We start from the raw sequence: 20,817 nt of genomic DNA, 5'->3' as shown, positions 1-20,817 counted from the left end.
GCTTAACCAACTGAGCCACCCAGGTGCCCTAAAATATTTTATTTGTATTACCATGTGATAGGGCTTTTTTTAAAAAAAGATTTTATTCATTTATTCATGAGAGACAGAGAGAGAAAGAGAAAGGCAGAGGCAGAGAGAGAAGCAGGCTCCCCGTGAAGCAAGGAGTCTGATGCAGGACTTGATCCCAGGACCCTGGGATCACGACCTGAGCAGAAGGCACTTAACCAACTGAGCCACCCAGGCGCCCCAGAATGGGTTTATTATAGTTACTTTAAATGAAGTAATAAATTAATACTTAAATTTTTCCTCAGTTCTAATTTCAAATAGTAAATATCAATAGATATAACCCATATAAATAAAAGCACTTGGTGTCCTCAATAATTTTTAAGAATGCAAAGGAGTACCAGACCAAAACCAAACTGCCACCATCTCTCTCTTCAATTACTGAAATTGTCCTTAAAATAGCTAGAGTAATACATCTAAATGCAAATCTGGGGGCGCCTGGGTGGCTCAGTCAGTTAAGCATCTACCTTCTGCTCATGTCATGACCTCGGGGTCCTGGGATGGAGCCCCGCATCATGGGGGAGTCTGCTTCTCCCTCTCCCTCTGCCCCTCCCACCTCCACTCATGTGTATGCTCTCTCTCTCTCTCTAATAAATAAATAAATAAATAAATAAATAAATAAATAAATCTTTACAAATAATAAGAAAAATTAATCTGATCAGACCAAACTTGTATTTAAGTCCTTTCAACAGTTTACTGTTCTTCTTAGCATCAAGGCTAAGATGACCCACAAATCATTTCTGCATGATCAAGCTTCCCAGTCTTTCCTAGCTCCATTCTCCTCCTTCTCTGAAATAACAGTCTTTTTTCAGTAGAGTCCTTAAATGCACCAAGCTCCACCTGTCCCCAGGGTCTTCTCATTGCCTCTTCCTTAGGCCTGAAATGTTTCCCTCTCCTCCCTTTTGCCTAGTTAATTCCTACTCATCCTCAAGACCTTAACTCAAACATTACCTGATCTTCCTTACCCCCACCCTCGGATTAGATCAGGTTCCTCATTTATATATTCTTATGGCTCTCTGCACATTTCTCTCATAGGATTTTTCAGTTTGGGAGTTTATACTCTGGGGGTTATGTGATTTAATAGAAATACAATAATTATACATATAACCATTTGCCTATGCGTCACATGCATTTTTCTAAGATCAACAGTTCTCTTCAAATTCTCAAAGGAGTCCATGACCCCTGTGTAGGGAAGAACTAACCTTACCCAGCGACAGGTCTGGCCTCTGCTTTGGCTACTGGGAGGTGGTATCTAGGCCTCGGGAACTTCTTACCTAAGAGGGTGTCTTTCTTTGCCTGAGGATTTTGGCCACTGGACAAATGTGACTTACAGTGGAGGCTTTGAGCCATACTTTATCAGTTCCAATCCTGAGAGGAAATGGAGACTGAAAGCATTAGTGTGACCTACAGAAGGGGCTAGATACTAACAGTCAGCCATGCAAGCAGTTTGTAATTGGGCCCCCCAAAAATTCTAGACACAAAAGACTTGGGTAAATTTCCCTAGTTGGCAATACCTTGTGTATACTGTCATGTACTATGGCCAGGTCATGAATCCATGGGGAGATGATGAAGTTCTAAGTTTGGTCCCCTCGAGAATCTGCCCATGTGTCTCTTTCTTTTGGCTAATTTTAACCTGCATTCTCGCCCTGTATTAAATTGTAACAGCTTTCAGTGAGTTCTGTGAGTCCTTTCTAGTGAATTATCAAACATGAATGTGGTCATGGGGGCTCCTAGACTTGCAACTGGTGTCTGAAATGAGGGCGGTCTTCCAGTGACTATTCTCTTAGACTTTGTAGTTTGGCTAAACTTATTACAACCTCCAAAAGATTAAAAACCCACAGGTTAATCCATGAGCTCCTCAACAGCAGAAACTTTATCAATATGACACGTAGCAAAAGTTTAAATACTTGAAATAAATTGATACTGTCAGGATAGCACTATTCTCTAACAACAACAGCAATAATATTACTGATGATGAAGATGGTAACAACAGCAGCCATTTACTGCATGCCTTTACTGTAGTCCCATGTATAGATGGGGAACAGAAGGATGAGAGTGAAATGACTTGCTCAAGATCATACTAGTGACAAAGACAGTATGTGAGCCGTGATTTAACTAATGCTAGAAGCCTATGCACTTTCATATATTATATCTCCTAAGACAAGCAAAGGAAGTTTAATATTATGTTTTATAAAGGACATATAGAAATATCTAGCATTATCACCACTAAAACAGTATCATTAAGGACCAGCAATTGTTAGCACAGTTCAGGAATGGAGAATACTTAACTTCCTCTCTTTTAACTAAGACTATAGTCATAAGCATTCTGATGCTTGCTTACAGCTTGCATTTGAAATTCTTCTAAATAGAGTAAGAACTACATAGGTTAAAAACAAACAAAAAGCTAACTTGTGTATTACTATTAAATGTGAAACACAAACTGCAAATACCTGAGGTGAACAGATAACATTTCTGCCAAGAAAATCACCATATATAGTACCCTAATCTGTAAGATATGGACATCAAGCTCTTTCTTACATGTTTCTCTACAAATGTTCCATTCTCTCTATAGATTTCTCTCACAGCCTAGATTGTCCTAATAGCCTCTAAGAAAGGCTAAAGGAACTAGAATCTGTCAGTTCATGCAAGACCAGCTGGACTGTTTCAAGCTGAGTATCGTACTCAAGGTCTTAAAAGGCCTTTCCACCTTGAAACTAGACCTGTTAATTAAGAGATAATTAAATGCAGATCTTACCCCAAAATATATAGAGGAGTATAATAACCAGGAGACACTCTGAATTAGAGTACTTTTTATTTTTAATAATCATAAGAAAAACACAAGAAGGTGTCAAGGCAACTGGTTGTAATTAATTAATTAATTACATTAATTGGCTTTATGTAAGTCCAGAGCAAACATTACATAATAAATGCTATTGGTTGAAATTACTTTAAAATTCACTATCATACTTGTACTAGATATGAAAACCAACAGTCAACTTGTGCTGTATCAATTCTGGCAAACCAATCACAGTAATAAAAATGTCTTACGAGTGGATCAGTCTGGGTCTACATTAAAAATGAATCGTTAAAGGAGTACTGAGTGATGTGAAATACAGGCAATATGAAGGAGAGAAAGTGAACATAAGTAGAGCATAGGAAGGAAGGAGGACACACGAATGAAATCAGACACACACACTAATGCCCGCAAATAACCCACAGAGACAGAGAAAGTACCTGGAAAGCTGTGAGTGCGCCAGTCCCTGGGTTATACAGGCATCGCAGCGAAGGCATGCTGTCCGCCAGGCTGGAGCAGCCCAGCCACAGAGACCTGGGCATAGAGCACTGCAGAGAGAGGACAACTATGAGATGGGACAGTATGAGACAGGATGGCACAGATTACAGGAATTTTCAAGGCTTGGCTGAATGCAATATTCCAGTTGCAGCTGGCCTTTATGACAGAAACATATTCAAGAAACATACTACTTACTATTTCTAACCCCGGAGAGAACCTTGAAAAGGGCACTAGTGGCCAAAAGGCAAGCGGAAAGAAAGGAGGTTATAGGTAAAAAAAAAAACAAATAGTAAAAAATTTTTGTCTCTGTTCTTTTATGTATGAGTCTAAAGGAAATCTACTTCTTAATCCAACTAATCAATTCTTTTCCTCTGTGTACCTCATCTCCCATAAATTCACCACAGGGTGAAATACTGTAAAGACTAAACAGAAAAGAACACTTCATGGTAATTTCCTTATTAGGAATGGTAAATTAGAAAACAAAATACAACAGGAAAGTTGTTTTTTTTTTTTTTAGAAGGTGGGGAGAAGGAAAAGAGAAAGTGTTATACCCCCACAGCTTTGACAGCAGCCAACTCTGCACGGTTTGCGTATGTTTTATGTATCTTGTCAGTCTGCTATTCATTAACCAAAATGCATAGTTACCATAGCAGCTGCCTCTTCCATCTTTCCAGATGGATTGGGAGGTGGGGTGGGGGAAGGACAACCCAAACAGAAGGGAAAACAACAACAATGAAAGAAAGAGAGACAAGGACAGAAAAAGAGAAAAAGAACCCAAAAAAGTTGCTGGTATTAAAATCTTCTAAATAAAAAGGTATGTGTGAGTATAAATATACATATAATGTATTCAGTAGCGAAAAGGGTAGAAATGATGATTTCTAGTAATACTAATTAAATAGTATTAGTGTTATTGCTTCCATAGTCTTATAAAACACTGTATCTTTTAGAAGAATTTTTACATTCTTCAAGTTTCTCTAAATGTATCCCAGGCTGAGGTTTGGTCCATCAACAATCTAACAGTACTAAAAAAACTAAATACCTGATCATAGCACATATAAAAACAGCAATACATATTTTAAAATATAGCAGTGAATACACGTAGTATTAAACTGGAAATTTTAAGTCTTAAAGTATTGAATATCATCATGGGACTTTTTATTCTTAAACTATTCTAGTTATAGAAATTAGTATTAGGAAACAAAATATGGTATCCATTGGTCACACTCTCTATAACTGATGTAAGAATAGTGTGCTACAAAGGACTCCAAAAAAATAAAGATTTTGTCTAGATCCTGCTTTGAGGTCATTATTTCCTCGTTTTATAGTTAAGGTGACTAATGCCCAAGAAAAATCAAAGTTTTTATTCATGATCATGAATTCAGAATGTAGAGAAGTAGGAACTGGAATGCTGGCCTATTGCTTCTTAAGTACAGAACTCTTCTTCCTGCCTCCATCCATCCCTAGGTCATGTGGAGACATCAGACTTCAAAGAAGGGTATTTGCTAAAGACATCACTGGATAACACACCAACCACAACAGCTACACTGCTTTGAACTATTACAACAATCTCCTAACTTTGCTCACTGTTTCCAATATTTCTTCACCTCAAGCTATAATTCATTTTACGAACAGCAGCTAAATAAAATAACTGTGTTCACCTTACTATCACGTCACTCTCACCAATAATTCATAATGGCTCCCTTTATCTATTGTATGAAATCCAAGCACTCTATTGATCTGATCTTTCCCAACTGCCTACATTAACTCACCTTCTCTGTCCTTCCAATTGGCCCTGGCTCTCAAGCTAATAACTAACTTGATGTTTTGTTCAAATACCCATCTTAGTCCCATCCTGTGAACTTGTAATTTCCTTCTCCCTTTCACCCTGCCAATGTACATCTCTCATTTACTCCAACTTTCCTTAGAACTTTTTATACTAATTTCGGTCTTATCCAGTAGTTCTCAGGAAGAGAGATTCTCATGTTGTCAGAAGGCAACAAGGAGAAGAGAAAGGGAGAGCAGGACAAAAAAGTTTTTCCTTAAGAATCACTGTTCTCCTATTACTGCTCTACACTGGAAGCATCAAGTTCTTCACTAAAATAATTTTTATAAGTAAATGATGTTAAAAATGTCTAAGTCTAATGTTTTTAGTCATTCATCCAACAAGTATTTATTTATTTATATGTATATATACATTTTCCTTGTACTGTTCTAGGCATGAGGGACAGAACAATGAACAAGAGATAAAAATCCATTCTAGTGACATTCTCTCAAACTTAAATTCTTCTATGTTTAAAATCGTTAATGTAAAAAACCACAACAACTTGTTGTTAGTGAGTTTCTCTCATGGTTAATGAGAGACACTGCATATTATTAAGCAGCTGGTTAAAGTTCTGTGGATGCCAGGCATAAGAAAGTCTCATTCTGAAGGTGGGACTGAATTTCAGAAAAGTAGTAGATTGAGAAAAAGTGAAAATAAATAAAAAGAGAGAATGAAAAAAAAGAAGAGGAAAAAGGGAATGGTAGAAAGAAAAAGCAGCAGGCACTGGAAGACAGCTTCACTTCTCCCCTTCCCTTCAGAAGAGGTAGATGGCTTATGCACTTTTAGCCATACTGAAGCCACCTACAGGATCTCTTTCTTTTTATTAAATATGCATATTTGTGAACACTCCTTGGTAAGTTTTTAAGGCATTCCTCTTTGAAATGTTTCATCTCCTTCATTCTATATTAGATCCTGTGTTATTGTTGCAGTATGTCCTTGATTAATTATTATGACTTTCTTTACTATTAGTCATTTTAATGCTCTTCCTTACTCATTTATTCCTTTCCTCCACCAAACTCCTAGGAATTTGAAAGGACTTACCCTATCCCCTTAAACTAAAATTTCAAAATAAAATTATAATCAATAATGAGCCACAAACACCCAGGAAAGCCACTGGATATATTGGTATGATTTCTAAAATAGCATTAACTTGCAAACACCACACAGAGGATGCATTTTCGATTATTACAAGACAATTGGTGTGGGTATGAAAACTGCACTTGCATATAGTCAGATCTGCACATTATCATAAGATTTTATATATTATAGCTCAATTTAAAAACTAATTTTCAAATTGGTTTGTATTGTAACAATTAATCTTACCCATACTGGTAAATGCCACTTAAAAACACTGAGAAAAAAATATAATCACAAAATTAATGGAATAGGCTGTAACTTCTACTCTACCTCCTTCCCTTCTATACATTTAGGAGCATTTTCTAAAGGAAGGGGAAAATCAAAAGAAATTTGGGCAAGAAGTAACAGGGTGGAAAGGAGCATCATTTTGGTTACTATTCTTATATATTCTGTATATTTCAGGGCCATCCTGACTCATCAATTGCTGACAAAGATCTAAGACTTTTTCTGTCCTCCCATGTTTAAGATGTAATCCCCTTTAAAACTTACCTTTAAAAACCTGAAAAGCACAAATCGTTTTCTACTTAAAATTTAGGCTGCAAAATATTTAAATTTGTAAGGTTTTTTCTCTACACTTAAAAAATGTTTAATTAAAAAAAAAGCAGGTTCTAAACTAAACTGCAATCTAGCAAATACATTCTCACGTTTAAATACTTAACTTCTATTAACTGTTAAAGGACTGTGAATAACCTATTCCTTAAATGTTTCTCCTGCACTATCAAAAGCTACAACAAAGTTTGGATCACACACGTGCCTTCATCCTGTCTACACAGCACATATCTGTCTTGTCAGCTCATTCCCACTTGACCTCACTCCAACTAACTCTACTTTGCAAAATCAAAGAAAGTTGAAGACTATAATAATTTATTACAACTGAAGTTTGTTATCCAATTGAATAAGTTTACTAGCTTTTGAGAAGCAGACACAGCATTTTTAAAAAATGCTTGAACATGCTTTCTACTACGTGGAAGAATCAGAAAGAGATTGAAATGTTGCAACAAAGGGTCTCTCCAGTGCTTCAAGAAGAATATACTATCTAGTGCCCTTCAGGTTCAACAGCACAAATTCATTTTCACAGAGAACAGTGAAAACCTCGACTCCTCCCCCTACTTGGCTGCCGGGAGAAAAGTCACAGTTCCTCTTCACTGATAGAGGGCCCTGCAGGCAAAGGGCTGGCCTCAGCATTTATTACATGAAAGCTGAATGACAAAATCTCCTAAACTCAGGTCCCTGTTGGTCAACTTCTAGGAGTAATAGAAGCTATAATAATCAACAATAAAAAGATTGCTGCATTGAGAGTTTGTGTATCCTTAAGCGATGGAATAGAAGAATTCCCTTTTTACTACTATATCAACTAAAAAGTCAGTCCAAGAGAACTACAGTATTCCACAGGCCATGTAATACATTCAGACTCTACCTATACAAATTCAATGATTGCCTCTTAAGAATCCCAATTTAGTTCAACGACTTCAAAAATGAAACTCTCACCTGTCAGATAGGATAGTCATGTCTGCCTAGCCTTACTGCACAAGGTTGTGGTAAAATTAAAATAAGAATGCAAAGGAAAAAAAAAATGTAAAGTGATGTCATTACTAAGGCTTCCATGAATGTCACTTGTATTTGAAAATGTTCTGGAAGCCATTATGAACTGCAGACCATAGAATCAATAAAGTCATCCGTCAATCAAATACTTATTCTTTACCAGAATGGATACACATGGAGTACAAAGAGAGGAGAACCAAAATTTATCAGGCATAAACTGTGCTAGACCCTCTAAATACATTATTCATTTAATGATTACAAACCCTGTCAAAGAGTTATTAATATTTTCACTTTAACAGTAAACTCAAGTTCAGAAGAGTTACAGTGACCATATGGCAATAACAGAAGACCCCAATGTGTTTGTTTCCCCTAAACCCAAAGACTCACCACTACAAAGACCTGCTCTCAAGTACTCTTTCTTAGGGAGATTAATTAACCAACACAAACAGTAACTGCAAGGAAAATACAATAACATACTAAATTGTATTTGACAGTAGCTGCTATATAAGTTTAATTAAAATTTAGAAAAGTTCGGACACAGGCTTTAATTTTATTGTAGCACTTGTTACTATATGTAAATTAATTACATATTTGTCTCTTCTACCAGACTGTATTCCTCAGAGGTATGAATCATATCTTTTTTTTATCTCCAGTATCTGGTCATAGTAGATACTCAATAAATGTGAGCTTAATGATGAGAGATCACTTATAGCTACATACCAAAAAGAAGGAAGCAATTTTTACTTATGGAATAGGTAAGAATACTGATAAGATAATAATGGTTACTTTACTAAGACCAATCTTACCAGACTGGAAGGTCTTACTAGAACAGTATTAGATAAAGCTCTTTTCACAATTATCTTACTCACTGCAAAACAATCTAGCATGGTAAATAAGATCCAAAGAGGTTAAATAAATTAACAAAAGTTGATAGGCACCCTAGCAAGCAGTAAAGATGGGATTCAAAACTAGATATTCTGGGTACCTAGGACAGTGCCCCATAAAAATGGCACTTAAAAAGGACTTAATAGGACTTAACTAACTATAAGGAAAGAAGGAGGATGAGTCAGAAATAACTATGAGTTTTCAAACTTGAATGACTAGAAGGATGGCGGTAACACTGATAGACACAGAGGAAGGAAAGTGAGCTAGATAAGCTCAGAAATCATTAATATGACATAATACACCTCTGGTATATGAGTAAAAATTTGGAATGAAAGCTTGGCTATAAACCTGTAAGAATTATATAGATATGGGAATCACTGATTTCTGTGTAAGTTGTGATGTGCTAGGTTTAAAGCATTTGCTGTAAAAATACTAGTGAGGGGCACCTGGGTGGCTCAGTCGGTTAAGCATCTGCCTTCGGCTCGGGTCATGATCCCAGGGTCCTGGGATCAAGCCCCACATCGGGCTCCCTGCTCGGCAGGAGGCCTGCTTCTCCCTCTCCTGCTCCCCCTGCTTGTGTTCCCTCTCTCGTTGTCTCTCTGTCAAATAAATAAATAAAATCTTTAAAAAAAAAAAAATACTAGTGAGTTGTTTTTTTTTTTTAAATAAAATTTGGTTCCTCTTCCCTTGTTTCCTTTCCTACTTGAAGAATTCAATTCGACAGCCATTAAGTGAGTACAGGCTAACTAGGCATCAAGCTGAGTGGTAGACGTGGTTGCAGTGGCCCAATACATGCTTTTGGAGTCCAAGGGGTATGAGAAAGGTGTCCCTGAGGTGGAAGAGGCCTGGCATAGAGCTTGAGAGCCCAGGCTGGGTGAGGGAAAAAATCTGCACAAGAGGGTGGCCTGACATGGGGTACTACAGCCCTAGTGGAATGAGGAAGGCTTCCACATGGCGGACCAGAATGGCAGTGAGCAGTATGATGAGGAATGTGATGGGGCAGGGCAGTGCAGGGGGGCAGGGCAGCTAGGGTTCCCAAACTGAGCAGAAGACATTCACTGAGAGTGAAGGGATGGATACTGGCCCAGCACTGAATTTCAGACCCAGTGGCATAAGCAGGGTGGAGGGGCAATGACCCAATACAGTGTTTCAGACCCAGTGGGAGAAGAGCCCAATGCAAATAGTGGGAAACCAAAGGGGTAAGGAAAGTATCCACATAGAGTATGGGGCAGGGAATAAAGAGCCCTCTAACAGCAATAGGAGAGGAGCTATATAGGAGGATGGATCAAATAAGAAGGTAGATCAAATACTGAGGATAGTAAGAGCAAGATTTCTCCTAATCAAAAAAGAGTTACAAATACAGTAAGGAAGAAAAATAGAATGAATCCTATGTTACTGAACTAGAATTGAAGAAATTATTGTGAGCTCAAAGCTTGCAATACATAGAGAAATTTCTAGGTAAATGATATATGTGTATGTGTACCCAAATACAGGTTTCCCTTGCCATCCAAAAGTAGAGTGTTCCTGGGGCACCTGGGTGGCTCAGTAGGTTAAGCATCTGACTCTTGGTTTCAGCTCAGGTCATGATCTCATGGGTCATGGGAAACCCCATGTCAAGCTCCCCACTCAGCGGGGAGTCTGCTTGAAGATTCTCTCCTGCTGCCACTCCCCCACTAGCACGCGCATGTGCACATGCTCTCTCCCTGAAATAGATAAATGAATCTTTAAAAAAAGAGAGAAAAGTACAGTGTTCCTATGAAAACTTTCAAAATCCAAAATGGCATAAAGCAAGGAAGGAATTGCCATTAATTTGTATGGAAACATTTTTTAGTGTTCCCAGACCCAAAAAATAACCTCTCTTAACGACTTTCTGATACCTTAGGACACATCTTGCTAATGGACACACCAAATAAAGGGAGATAAAGCACAGATGTTCACAGACACAGTTCAAACTATGGAGCCTTGATGCTGGGATGTGAGTGTGGTTCTCAGAGGAGCTTGGCGGTGCCACTCTCACTGCTCAGGGTGTATGCTGCCTCTACGCAAAACAAACACTGAATGCTATTTTCACTTTTCTCCTTTTTTCATGAAAGTGAAAATCCCCTTCAGATTTCTTCTGGATAGTGAAAACAGGTACTAGGTCTTTTGTAAAAGCAAAGTGGTATAAAACAGGGGATACGTGTACACAAAAACACACCCCCAGCTCTATCAACTGAGAAGACCCACTAACAAGTAACAAGCTAACAGCAATGAATACATTTAATGATCCTAAATATCACTCTCTAAACTGCTTAGAACAATGGCTGATTCCAGGACTTGGGCAAGGAAAAGTTTAAGATGAGCATAGAACATGTTCTTGTGGTACTCAAAGGGTGATGGAGACATGGCAAGATGACACACGGGCCAGCATGAAAGGCACTCACAGGCTAAATTTGGGACAAATTGAACATCAAAATAAATAATGACAATAATGGATTATAACTGTGGTAGGCAAACTTTAACATGGCCCTCAATGATCCCCACCTCCTGGCATTCATAATCCTTGTATAATCCCATCCCCTTGAGTGTGGGACAGCCTAATACCTTCTAAGTTACATTGTAACTTCCATCTTGCTAAGGGACACTACTGCCTTCTCAGCGTGGATATTTTAATGAAGCAAGTAGTCCATGTGGCAAGGAACTGAGGGTGGTCTCCAGCCTACAACCAGCTAGGAATTGAGGCTCTCAGTCCAGTGACCCTTGAAGAAAAAAATTCTGCCAAAAAACATGTAAGCTTGGAAGTGGATTTTTCCTCAATCAAGTCTTCAAATGAGACCTCAGTGCTGGTCAACACCTTGACTACAGCCTTACGAGAGATGTTGCAGGAGAGGACCCACGTCAGCCATGCCCAGACTCCTGACCCAAAGAAACTGCAAGATAATAAATGTGTGTTGCATGTTATTACTAGCCACTAAATCTGTGGTATTTGGTATGCAGCAAAAGATAACTAATAAAATAAGCCAATGAGTAAAACAGAAACCCATGACTCTATTAGTAATAGAATAAACTGAAAGTTTGATGAGGAACATGATACTTGAATAGTCTCAAAATACCTCCCCACATAAATACTTATTACAAATGAGAAAACAGTAACTTTACAGTGGAAAAACCTGGCTGACATCTTAAGCAAGTGGTCAGCATTAATATCACCAATAATGAAATAAATTAAAATCATATGTCATCTGATAGAATACAGTAAGAACAACACAGCATCACCTCTATGATATTCTGCCAAAGATAGATAACCTGTATCTAATCATAAGAAAACGTCAGAAAAATCCAAACTGAAAAGCAATCTACAAAATAATTGGACTATAAACCTCAAAAATGTCAATGTCATCAAAGTCAAAGAAGGACTGAAGAACTATCCCAGACTGAAAGAGACTAAAGAGATATGACAACTAAATGCTACATATGATTCTGAACTAGATCCTTTTGCTTTATTATAAAGGACATTGAGATTGCTAGAAAAACCTGAATAGGGTCTATAGATTAGTTGGCAGTCATGTAACAATATTAATTTCCTTATTTTGATGGTTATTAACAGGTTATGTAGGAGAATGCCCTTGTTTGTAGAAAATACACATCAAAGAATTCAGGAGTGATGAAAAATCATGTCTGTACCTTACTCTCAAATGATTTATGGCAAAATGTTATTTGCATTTTACTTGCAACTTTTCTGTGAGCTTGAAAATGTTTTTAAAATAATATGAAATTTTAATTAATGAAAATAATACTGGGATTTTGCTTCAGCTATGGTGTATTAATTTTATCAGACTAAATTTTATGCAGAAAAAAAACAACTATAAAAGCTGAATAACACTATATCTAAAACTAATGATGTAATGTATGGGGATTAACATAACAATAAAAAATTTAAAAAAAAAAAAAAAAAAAAAAGCTGAATAAAATACAAAAAGCTATTTGAAGGCATCAGAGAACAACTAATGTAGCCAAGACTTTAGGAGCCAAAATTTTAGGCAGAATGGAAATGTACTGTGGTGAACCTGACATTCCATATACAATTTCCCCCTGGGCATTTGCTGACGTTTGGGCCTATGTTTTGCGTGCAAAGAGTCAGATTTGAAAAACCAGATTTAAAGCATACTTCAGCAATCTCATGGTGCTAAGGTGCCAAAAACTGGCATACAGAGCCCATCAAGGACAAGATGCCCTGGTTAAAAAAAAAAAAAAAAGTTAGGCTTTCAGTTGACACCATGAAAAGGCACCAGAAATAAAGCAGCCTCAATCAAACCAAAGGGATATGTCCATGAAAAAGATAGTAAACCTTCTTAAGGAAGCTATCATTTAGAGTCTCCATCATTTTTATTTCTTTAAATGTTTAGCATTCAATACAAATTACCAAGAATTCAAAGAAAAGGGATCATCTCTTTCTCAAATAAATAAGATCTTTAAAAAGAAGAAATGAATGAAATATAACTTCCAGGGAAAAAAAGGTACATGTCTAAAATGGTAATTTCATGACATGGGATTAACAGCTGTAGAAGAAAAGAAGAAAAGAACTTGAAGAAACAGCAATATGCCAAATAAAGCACTAAGGAAAAAAACTGAAAAAACTGAACATCTCAATGACCTGTGGGAAATAATCAAGCAATCCAACATATGTATAACTGATGTCCCATAAAGAAAATTGGGGGAGGGGTACCTGGGTGGCTCAGTTGGTTAAGTGTCTGCCTTCAGCTTGGGTCATGATCCTGGGATCCTGGGATCGAGCCCTACACTGGACTCCGGGCTATTGGGGAGTGTGCTTCTTTCTCCCCCTCTGCCCCTCCCCCTGCTCATGAGCTTGCCCTCTCTCTCTCAAATAAATAAAATCTTTAAAAAAAAAATGGGGGAGTTGGGGGGGAAAGGAAGCATAAAATATATTTGGAAAAGGATAATAGATACAATCTATTGGTGAGGATGTGGAGGAAAAGGAACCCTCATGCACTGTTGGTGGGAATGCAAATTGGTGCAGCCACTGTGGAAAACAGTATGGATGTTCCTCAAAAAATTTAAAATAGAATTACCATATGATCCAGTAATTCCACTACTGGGTGTTTGCCCCCAAAAAACAAAACCACTAATCCAAAAAGATATATACACCCCTATGTTTACTGCAGCATTATATACAATAGCCAAGATACAGAAGCAACCCAAGTGTCTACTGACAGATGAATGGATAAAAAAGATGCAGTATATATATACCATGGAATATTACACAGCCATAAAAAAGAATGAAATCTTGCCATTTGTAACAACATGGATGGACCTAGACAGTATGATGTTGAAGGAAACAAGCCAGAGAAAGACAAATACCATAAGATATCACTCATATGTGGAATTAAAGAAACAAAATAAATGAATAAACAAAAAAAAGGAGACAAACAAAAAAGCAGACCGACTCTTAAATACAGGGAACGAACTGGTGGCTGCCAGAGGGGAGATGGGTAGGAGAATGGGTGAAACAGATAAAGGGAATTAAGAGTACACTCACCTTGATGAGTGTGGAGAAATGTATAGAATTTAGAATCATTATACTGTACACCTGAAGCTAATGTAACACTGTATGTTAATTACACTTCAATTAAAAAATATATATATATGGGGGCGACTGGGTGGCTCAGTTAAGTGTCTGCCTTCAACTCAGGTCATGATTTCAGGGTCCTGGGATCAAGTCCGACATCTGGCTCCCTGCTCAGCAAGAAGTCTGTTTCTCCCTCTCCCTCTTCCCCCCACCTTCCACTTATGTGTATGAGCATGCCCTCTCTAACAAATATTTAAATAAAATCTTTAAAAAATTTTTTTTAAATATATGAAAAGTGCCAGGCTGCCTGGGTGGCTCAGTCGGTTGAGCATCTGGCTTCGGCTCAGGTCACGATTCCAGGGTCCTGGGAACGAATCCCGCATCGGGCTCCTTGCTCAGTGAGGAACCTGCTTCTCCCTCTGCCTGCGGCTCCCCCGCTCCCCATGCTTGTGCTCTCTCTCTGATAAATAAATAAATAAAATCTTAAAAAAAAAAAAAATATATATATATATATATATATATATGAAAAGTGCCAGAAATATTAAATATGTGGATGGGACTGGAGGAGATTATGCTAAGTGAAATAAGTAAAGCAGAGAAAGTCAATTATCATATGGTTTCACTTATTTGTGGAACATAAGGAATAGCATGGAGGACATTAGGAGAAGGAAGGGAAAAATGAAGGGGGGTGGGAATCTGAGGGAGAGATGAACCATGAGAGACTCTGGACTCTGAGAAACAAACTGAGGGTGTTAGAGGGAAGGGAGGTGGGAGGATGGGTTAGCCTGGAGATGGATATTAAGGAGGGCACATACTACATGGAGCACTGGGTGTTATACGAAAACAATGAATCGTGGATCACTACATCAAAAACTAATGATGTATTGTATGGTGACTAACATAACATAATAAAATTAAAAAAAAAAAAAAAAAAAAGAATCTCCCCACCCCTGGCCAAGATCACACAGGGTCCTGGAGGTACCAGGAGACAGCGTGTCTCTGGGGATCCCGAGACGGAAGTCTTTCTACTGCAGAGGGATGTGCTCCAAACCTTGCTGCTGGTCAGAATCACCTGAGGAACTTTAAAAATGCAGATTCCTTAGCCTGACTCCCAGAGATGCAGGAAGTCTGAGGTGGTGCCCCTGAGGCCAGCTTTGGGGAAGCCCAGACCAGAACCCCCCCCCCCCCCCCCCCCCCCCCCCCCCCCCCCCCGCCCCAATGGCTATCTCCATGTCTGGCCACAACCTGGACGAAACAGGCCATTCCAGCCCTGGATCCCCACAAAGCCTACTGCCCTTTTTCTTTGGGAGTCACTGCCCCCACCCCACCCCCCACCTCCCTCCTAGAGCTCTGTGAGAGCCACCTCCTGAGGCAGTCCTGCCTACATTTTACATAAAAACAGAACAGGCACTGGATAATGCAGCTGGAGCCCAGCTCACCTACATGGCCACATGCCTCCCCAGCCGGTGCTAGCTAGAAGAATCTAGCCTGGAGGCCTGCCTCCTCCCACTGGGTCCCTCTCCATCCTCCCTCCTCCTCCCTCCACTGTCCTCCCCAACCTCCCACTAGGCCAAGGGGAGGGAAAACTCTGAAGTGTGAATTTCTGATTAAAAACCAACTTCTGCTTAAAAAAAAAAAAAAAAAAATCTGTGGCTAACATATGTCTACTGGACAGTGCAAGTTCAAACACTGACAGACTGTTAGACTAAAAGACACAACTATAAATCAATGTATACCGATAAAAGTAAAAGCTTGAAAAGGATATCACAAAAGGTTATCATAAGGAAGCTGAAGTGGCTTTACTAACATCAAAGTACACTTCTGAACAAGGAATATTAACAGGGATAAAGAGAACCATTTCATAATGATAAAGAGGCCAATTAATCAAGAAGTCTTGGGACACCTGGGAGGCTCAGTTGGTTAAGCGTCTGCCTTCGGCTCAGGTCATGATCCCAGGGTCCGGGGATCGAGACCTGCATCGGGCTCCTTGCTCAGCAGGGAGCCTGCTTCTCCCTCTGCCTGCTCTGCCTGCTGTTCCCCCTGCTTGTGCTCTCTCTGACAGATAAATAAATAAAATTAAAATAAAAAAGAAATCAAGAAGTCTTAAAAGTATCTGTACTATTAACAAAATTTCAAAATATAACAAGCAAAATACACAGAACTAAAAAGACAATACACGAATCTACTTACATAGTTTGAGGTTTTAACACCCCTCCCTCAGCTACTGGATAGAATAAGCAAAAAAGAATTGAAGAGCACAATTAATGAACTGGGACCTAATGACTTTTCTAGAACACTGTACCCAACAACTGTAGTTGTTTCTAAGCACACTTGCTACAAAAATAAAACTTAAGATGGACCATGAAGCAAGTATCAACAGATTTCAAAGGACTGAACTTGCAGAGAGTATGATATTTACTAGCTATAAAATGGTATTAAAAAGATAACTAAAAGGGATTCTGGCTCCAGTTAAAATGAAATAAGCACACTCCCTTCTCTATCTCCCATTGAATGCAGTTACTAAAAATGGACAGACTGTATGGTACAGCTATTTGAGGACTCTAAAAAGTAAACAGCAGTAGGCAGATTAGGGAAGAAGACTTCAACATAACACCAAACCAACAATGAATTTACCTTTTTTTATTTTAATTCCTCTAATAACCACCAGCCTAGACTACAGCATGAAACCCAAAAGTAGACATCAGTTTCTTCTGGCAAAGATAGATCCAGGAGAAGCCCTCTAGTTTTGGCCCAAGGAGTGTAAAGCGGTATCCAACACTCAGAGAAAATGGTGGAAAACTTCCATCTTTCTTTAAAGTTCTCTCTACTGCCTCCAAGCAATTGCATGATGAAAGCCACTGTAGAAAAAGGAGGCCACGGGAGCCTAAAACTCTGAAGTAAGGAGACTCTTTGATCAGAGGAGCTGTAATCCTAAAAGGCTGAGGTGAAACCTCATTGCTGCTTTTCCCTCTTCATCCTCCTATCATTTAGCCCCAGATACAGTGCATATTCAGGTTGCAAAGCAGGTTAAATAAAACTCCAGCTTTCTGGCTGGAGGACTGAAATAGGGAGTCTTAGGGAACTAGATAGTACTGGGGAGATCATGGAGAGGAAGAAGCTCAGGAAAGCAAGCCCATAAGTGGTTCGTGAACTCCTGTGCTCACCCGCAAGTTTCATATATGTGGATATGACCCAAAGCAGCAAGCTATAGACTTTGAGAACTGAACTGCATGATAGACTATCATCCAGATCACAGACTGGCCACTGACTAACATACAAATAGAAGAGATTTCAATAGCACTGCAAAGGCTTTAAAAATGAAATACACTTTGAAATCACACTCCCCCATAAGGCTGTTTAAACTTGTAGGCTGACTTCAACTGGGTTGTGAGAGCCTGATAAAACAAAAACATCTACATTTTCAGTAAGATTTAACAAAATTCAGAGTCTTATAATATTAAAAAATGTCCAGGATACAACCCAAAAACTACTTGGTACAAAAGAAAAAAAAAGAGGCAAAATCTCAATTTATATCAACAGATGCCAACTCTAAACTGACACAATTGTTGGAATTACCTTTAGAGACAAAGACTTCAACTAGTATAAAAATATTCCAATACTAAGAGCAAACACTCCTGAAAGAAATATAAAGATAGAAAGTCTCAGCAAAGAAATAATAGATACACCATAGAACCAAATGGAAATCTAGGAACTGAAAATAATTGAAATTCCGAAACTCACTGAATGAACTCAATAGCAGAACGGAGATTACAGACTAATACTCCTTATGAACATACAGGTAAAAATCCTACACAAAATACTTGCAAAAGAAATCCAGGAACATATAAAAAGTTTATGTATCATGACCAAAGGGGATTTACCCCAGGAATGCAAGTGGGGCTACCCAGATTCCTAAAGGTGTTCTAATGCCTGGCTCTCTGTGGTACCTGACTGCACATCTTGCCATTTAGTTCCATGAGTTATCTCTGTACCCTAAATAGTTGCCCCTTCTTCCTTAAAGGGGGAATGATACAATCTGTTACTTGAAACCAAAAATACTTGATGAACACAGAATACAATTCTTTTTTTTTTTTTTTAAAGATTTTATTTATTTGACAGAGACACACAGCGAGAGAGGGAATACAAGCAGGGGGAGTGGGAGAGGGAGAAGCAGGCTTCCCACGGAGCAGGGAGCCCAATTCAGGGCTCAATCCCAGATCATGACCTGAGCAGAGAGCAGACGCTTAACGACTGAGCCACCCAGGCGCCCCCAGAAATACAATTCTAAAACGAGTATTATACTCAGAGTAGACACCAGGGGATGCTACTAAGTCCAACAATGACATCAATGCCTGAAAAAATTTTTTTTTAATTTAAGCCTTCCAAAATGAAACTGGATTAACTTTATGAGAACAAACCAGTCCTGCCTTTAAGAGGATTATAATCTAGTGAATAATTAGATTTAAAGGTTTGGCCACCATGTTAATATTTATAAACACTGGAAAACACTAAATAAATTAGAATTAAAATGTAAAATATTATTTGTTTGATACCATTATTGTTAAACCATATAAACTCACACTGTTTTTACAATTTCTGGATGCCTAGCCCAGTGCTGTACAAATAAGCGTTCAAGAAATCCCTGGTGAAGGGAGCCTGCTTCTCCCTCTGCCTGCCGCTCCCCCCTGCTTGTGCTCTCTCTCTCTCTCTCTCTCTGATAAATAAATAAATAAAATCTTTAAAAAAAAAAAGAAAGAAAGAAATCCCTGGTGACATGAACTGTTGAATTATCATGACAACTGAGAGGAGATGTGACACTGACCCAGGAGATAACACATCAGGTTCTGGTGCAGATTTATCCTCAAACCAATTTTAAGTTCTTGAGCAGTTCACTTAAATTTCTATGCACCTCAGCTTCTCCACTGGTAAAATGGAGTAGATTAAAATATTTCTGACAGTACCCTGCAGCAATAAAATTCCGTAATTCTGTGATTTAAGCCCATATACACCACTTCTAATATGGATTTCTTTTTTTTTAAATAAGGATTTTTCTTAGGAATTATTACTTCCACCACAAAATCTGGACTAAAGGGTTCAAAATCCCTTTAAACAGTAAGGTGAAGGGCGAGGTAAGAAAGTAGCTCCTGATGCTTCTTTAGAACTGTTAAAATTCAAACTTGGAAGCTTTCCAACATAAATTTTATTCATTATTATTTATTAATATGCAATTAATCAAATATCACACTCTAATAACTAGAATTTTGGCTGCTTTCTAAAATAAATTTTATTATTATCTATTAAGTATGCAATTAGTCAAATATAACACTGATAAACTAGAATTTTGAACAAACAAATGCTTTAAAATTCTAATAACTATGCATAAGCAGTAAATTATTCTTACTTGAATTTCTACTGCTGTGTAGCGCAGGGTTACTAAGTACATAATTACATAAGAGAGTCACCCTACTTCCAAAGGAGCCATTCCAGTGAATTGTGTAAATAATATGCTTTAAAAAAACATAACCTCCTCACATATGAATTTAGCTTTACCAGATATGGAGTAGTTGTGTACCTGTGAGACTAGAACGTTGTCTTTAAAAGGCCTTCCTAATTATGAATTTACCAGAGAGACTAGAATGACCCAAAGCAAATTAATACATAGACTTCTTTTCATAACTTTCTATAAAGCATTGTCACTAGTCTGTTTCAGTAAACAAAACAAATGATCTTAAAAGTCACTGGCTTGAGAGAATAAGACTACAACCAAATTTTTCTAACACTGACATTCTGGTTTTCTTAATTACCAAGTATTTGTGTTTCTCTCATTTGTATCAATGTAACAAATTCTAAATATTTGGTCTACAGGTGATCTTACCATGAGACTGTTTAACTTGAAATAAGAACAATTTTCTTTTTTAAAGAAATCACATAAAATATTCAGCATTAGCAGGCAGCAGGGTATCATAATACCTAGATGCCACATGCTTTCTGTACTGAAAAAGTCATTTTTAATACTCATCTACAGGAAATCAACAAACTTAGTAAACAAATTTATGCATGCAGCCAGGTGGTATCTTTATTCTCCCCATAACAGAACAAAAAGTAAGGATGTTCACTTACATTTTCTTTGCTACATTATTAAAAATCACCTTATGCTAAGTAAGGAGAATTCCTATATTTTTGTAGTGCTCATTTACTCAGTAAGAGTAAAACTGCAATTATCTCAGATTAGGTTTTACAAACTCAATCTCCTCTACCTGTACTTAAAGACCTTTTAAATCATGCCACAAAGAAATTATTTGGTTATACTAGAATTCCATTGAATTAATCAAGTTAAATCCCATTGTAATAAACTCTTGAGACTGTCCAAATTATTTTTTTGCCCTAGAATGTATTGCATTAAATATTATTATTTGAAGTAACGAGGCCACCAGCTGAGCCCTAGGAATCATGAGGTTAACATTTTTGATGATGTGGGGTTGGCCTATACATAAATTTCAAATGACTGCA

General features: G+C 37.9%; 1 protein-coding gene across 6 annotated transcripts in view; it reads right to left on the bottom strand.

Moving 5' to 3' along the window:
* BTRC (beta-transducin repeat containing E3 ubiquitin protein ligase) overlaps positions 1-20,817 on the bottom strand; it is a 169,716-nt gene that overhangs the window by 110,880 nt on the left and 38,019 nt on the right. For 3 of the 6 annotated variants that reach the window (XM_032423411.1, XM_032423413.1, XM_032423412.1), the window contains exon 2: positions 3,298-3,405. The exons of the other annotated variants lie outside the window; for them this stretch is intronic. In XM_032423411.1, coding sequence (XP_032279302.1) covers positions 3,298-3,405 — 108 coding nt within the window. The remainder of the gene's footprint in view (positions 1-3,297; positions 3,406-20,817) is intronic. 6 annotated transcript variants of the gene reach the window in all.

Source organism: Phoca vitulina, unplaced genomic scaffold, assembly GCF_004348235.1.
Source record: "Phoca vitulina isolate PV1807 unplaced genomic scaffold, GSC_HSeal_1.0 scaffold28, whole genome shotgun sequence".
Classification (NCBI taxonomy): Eukaryota; Metazoa; Chordata; class Mammalia; order Carnivora; family Phocidae; genus Phoca; species Phoca vitulina.
The sequence above is the reverse complement of the archived record's forward strand: the minus strand, read 5'-3'. Positions and strand labels throughout refer to the sequence as shown.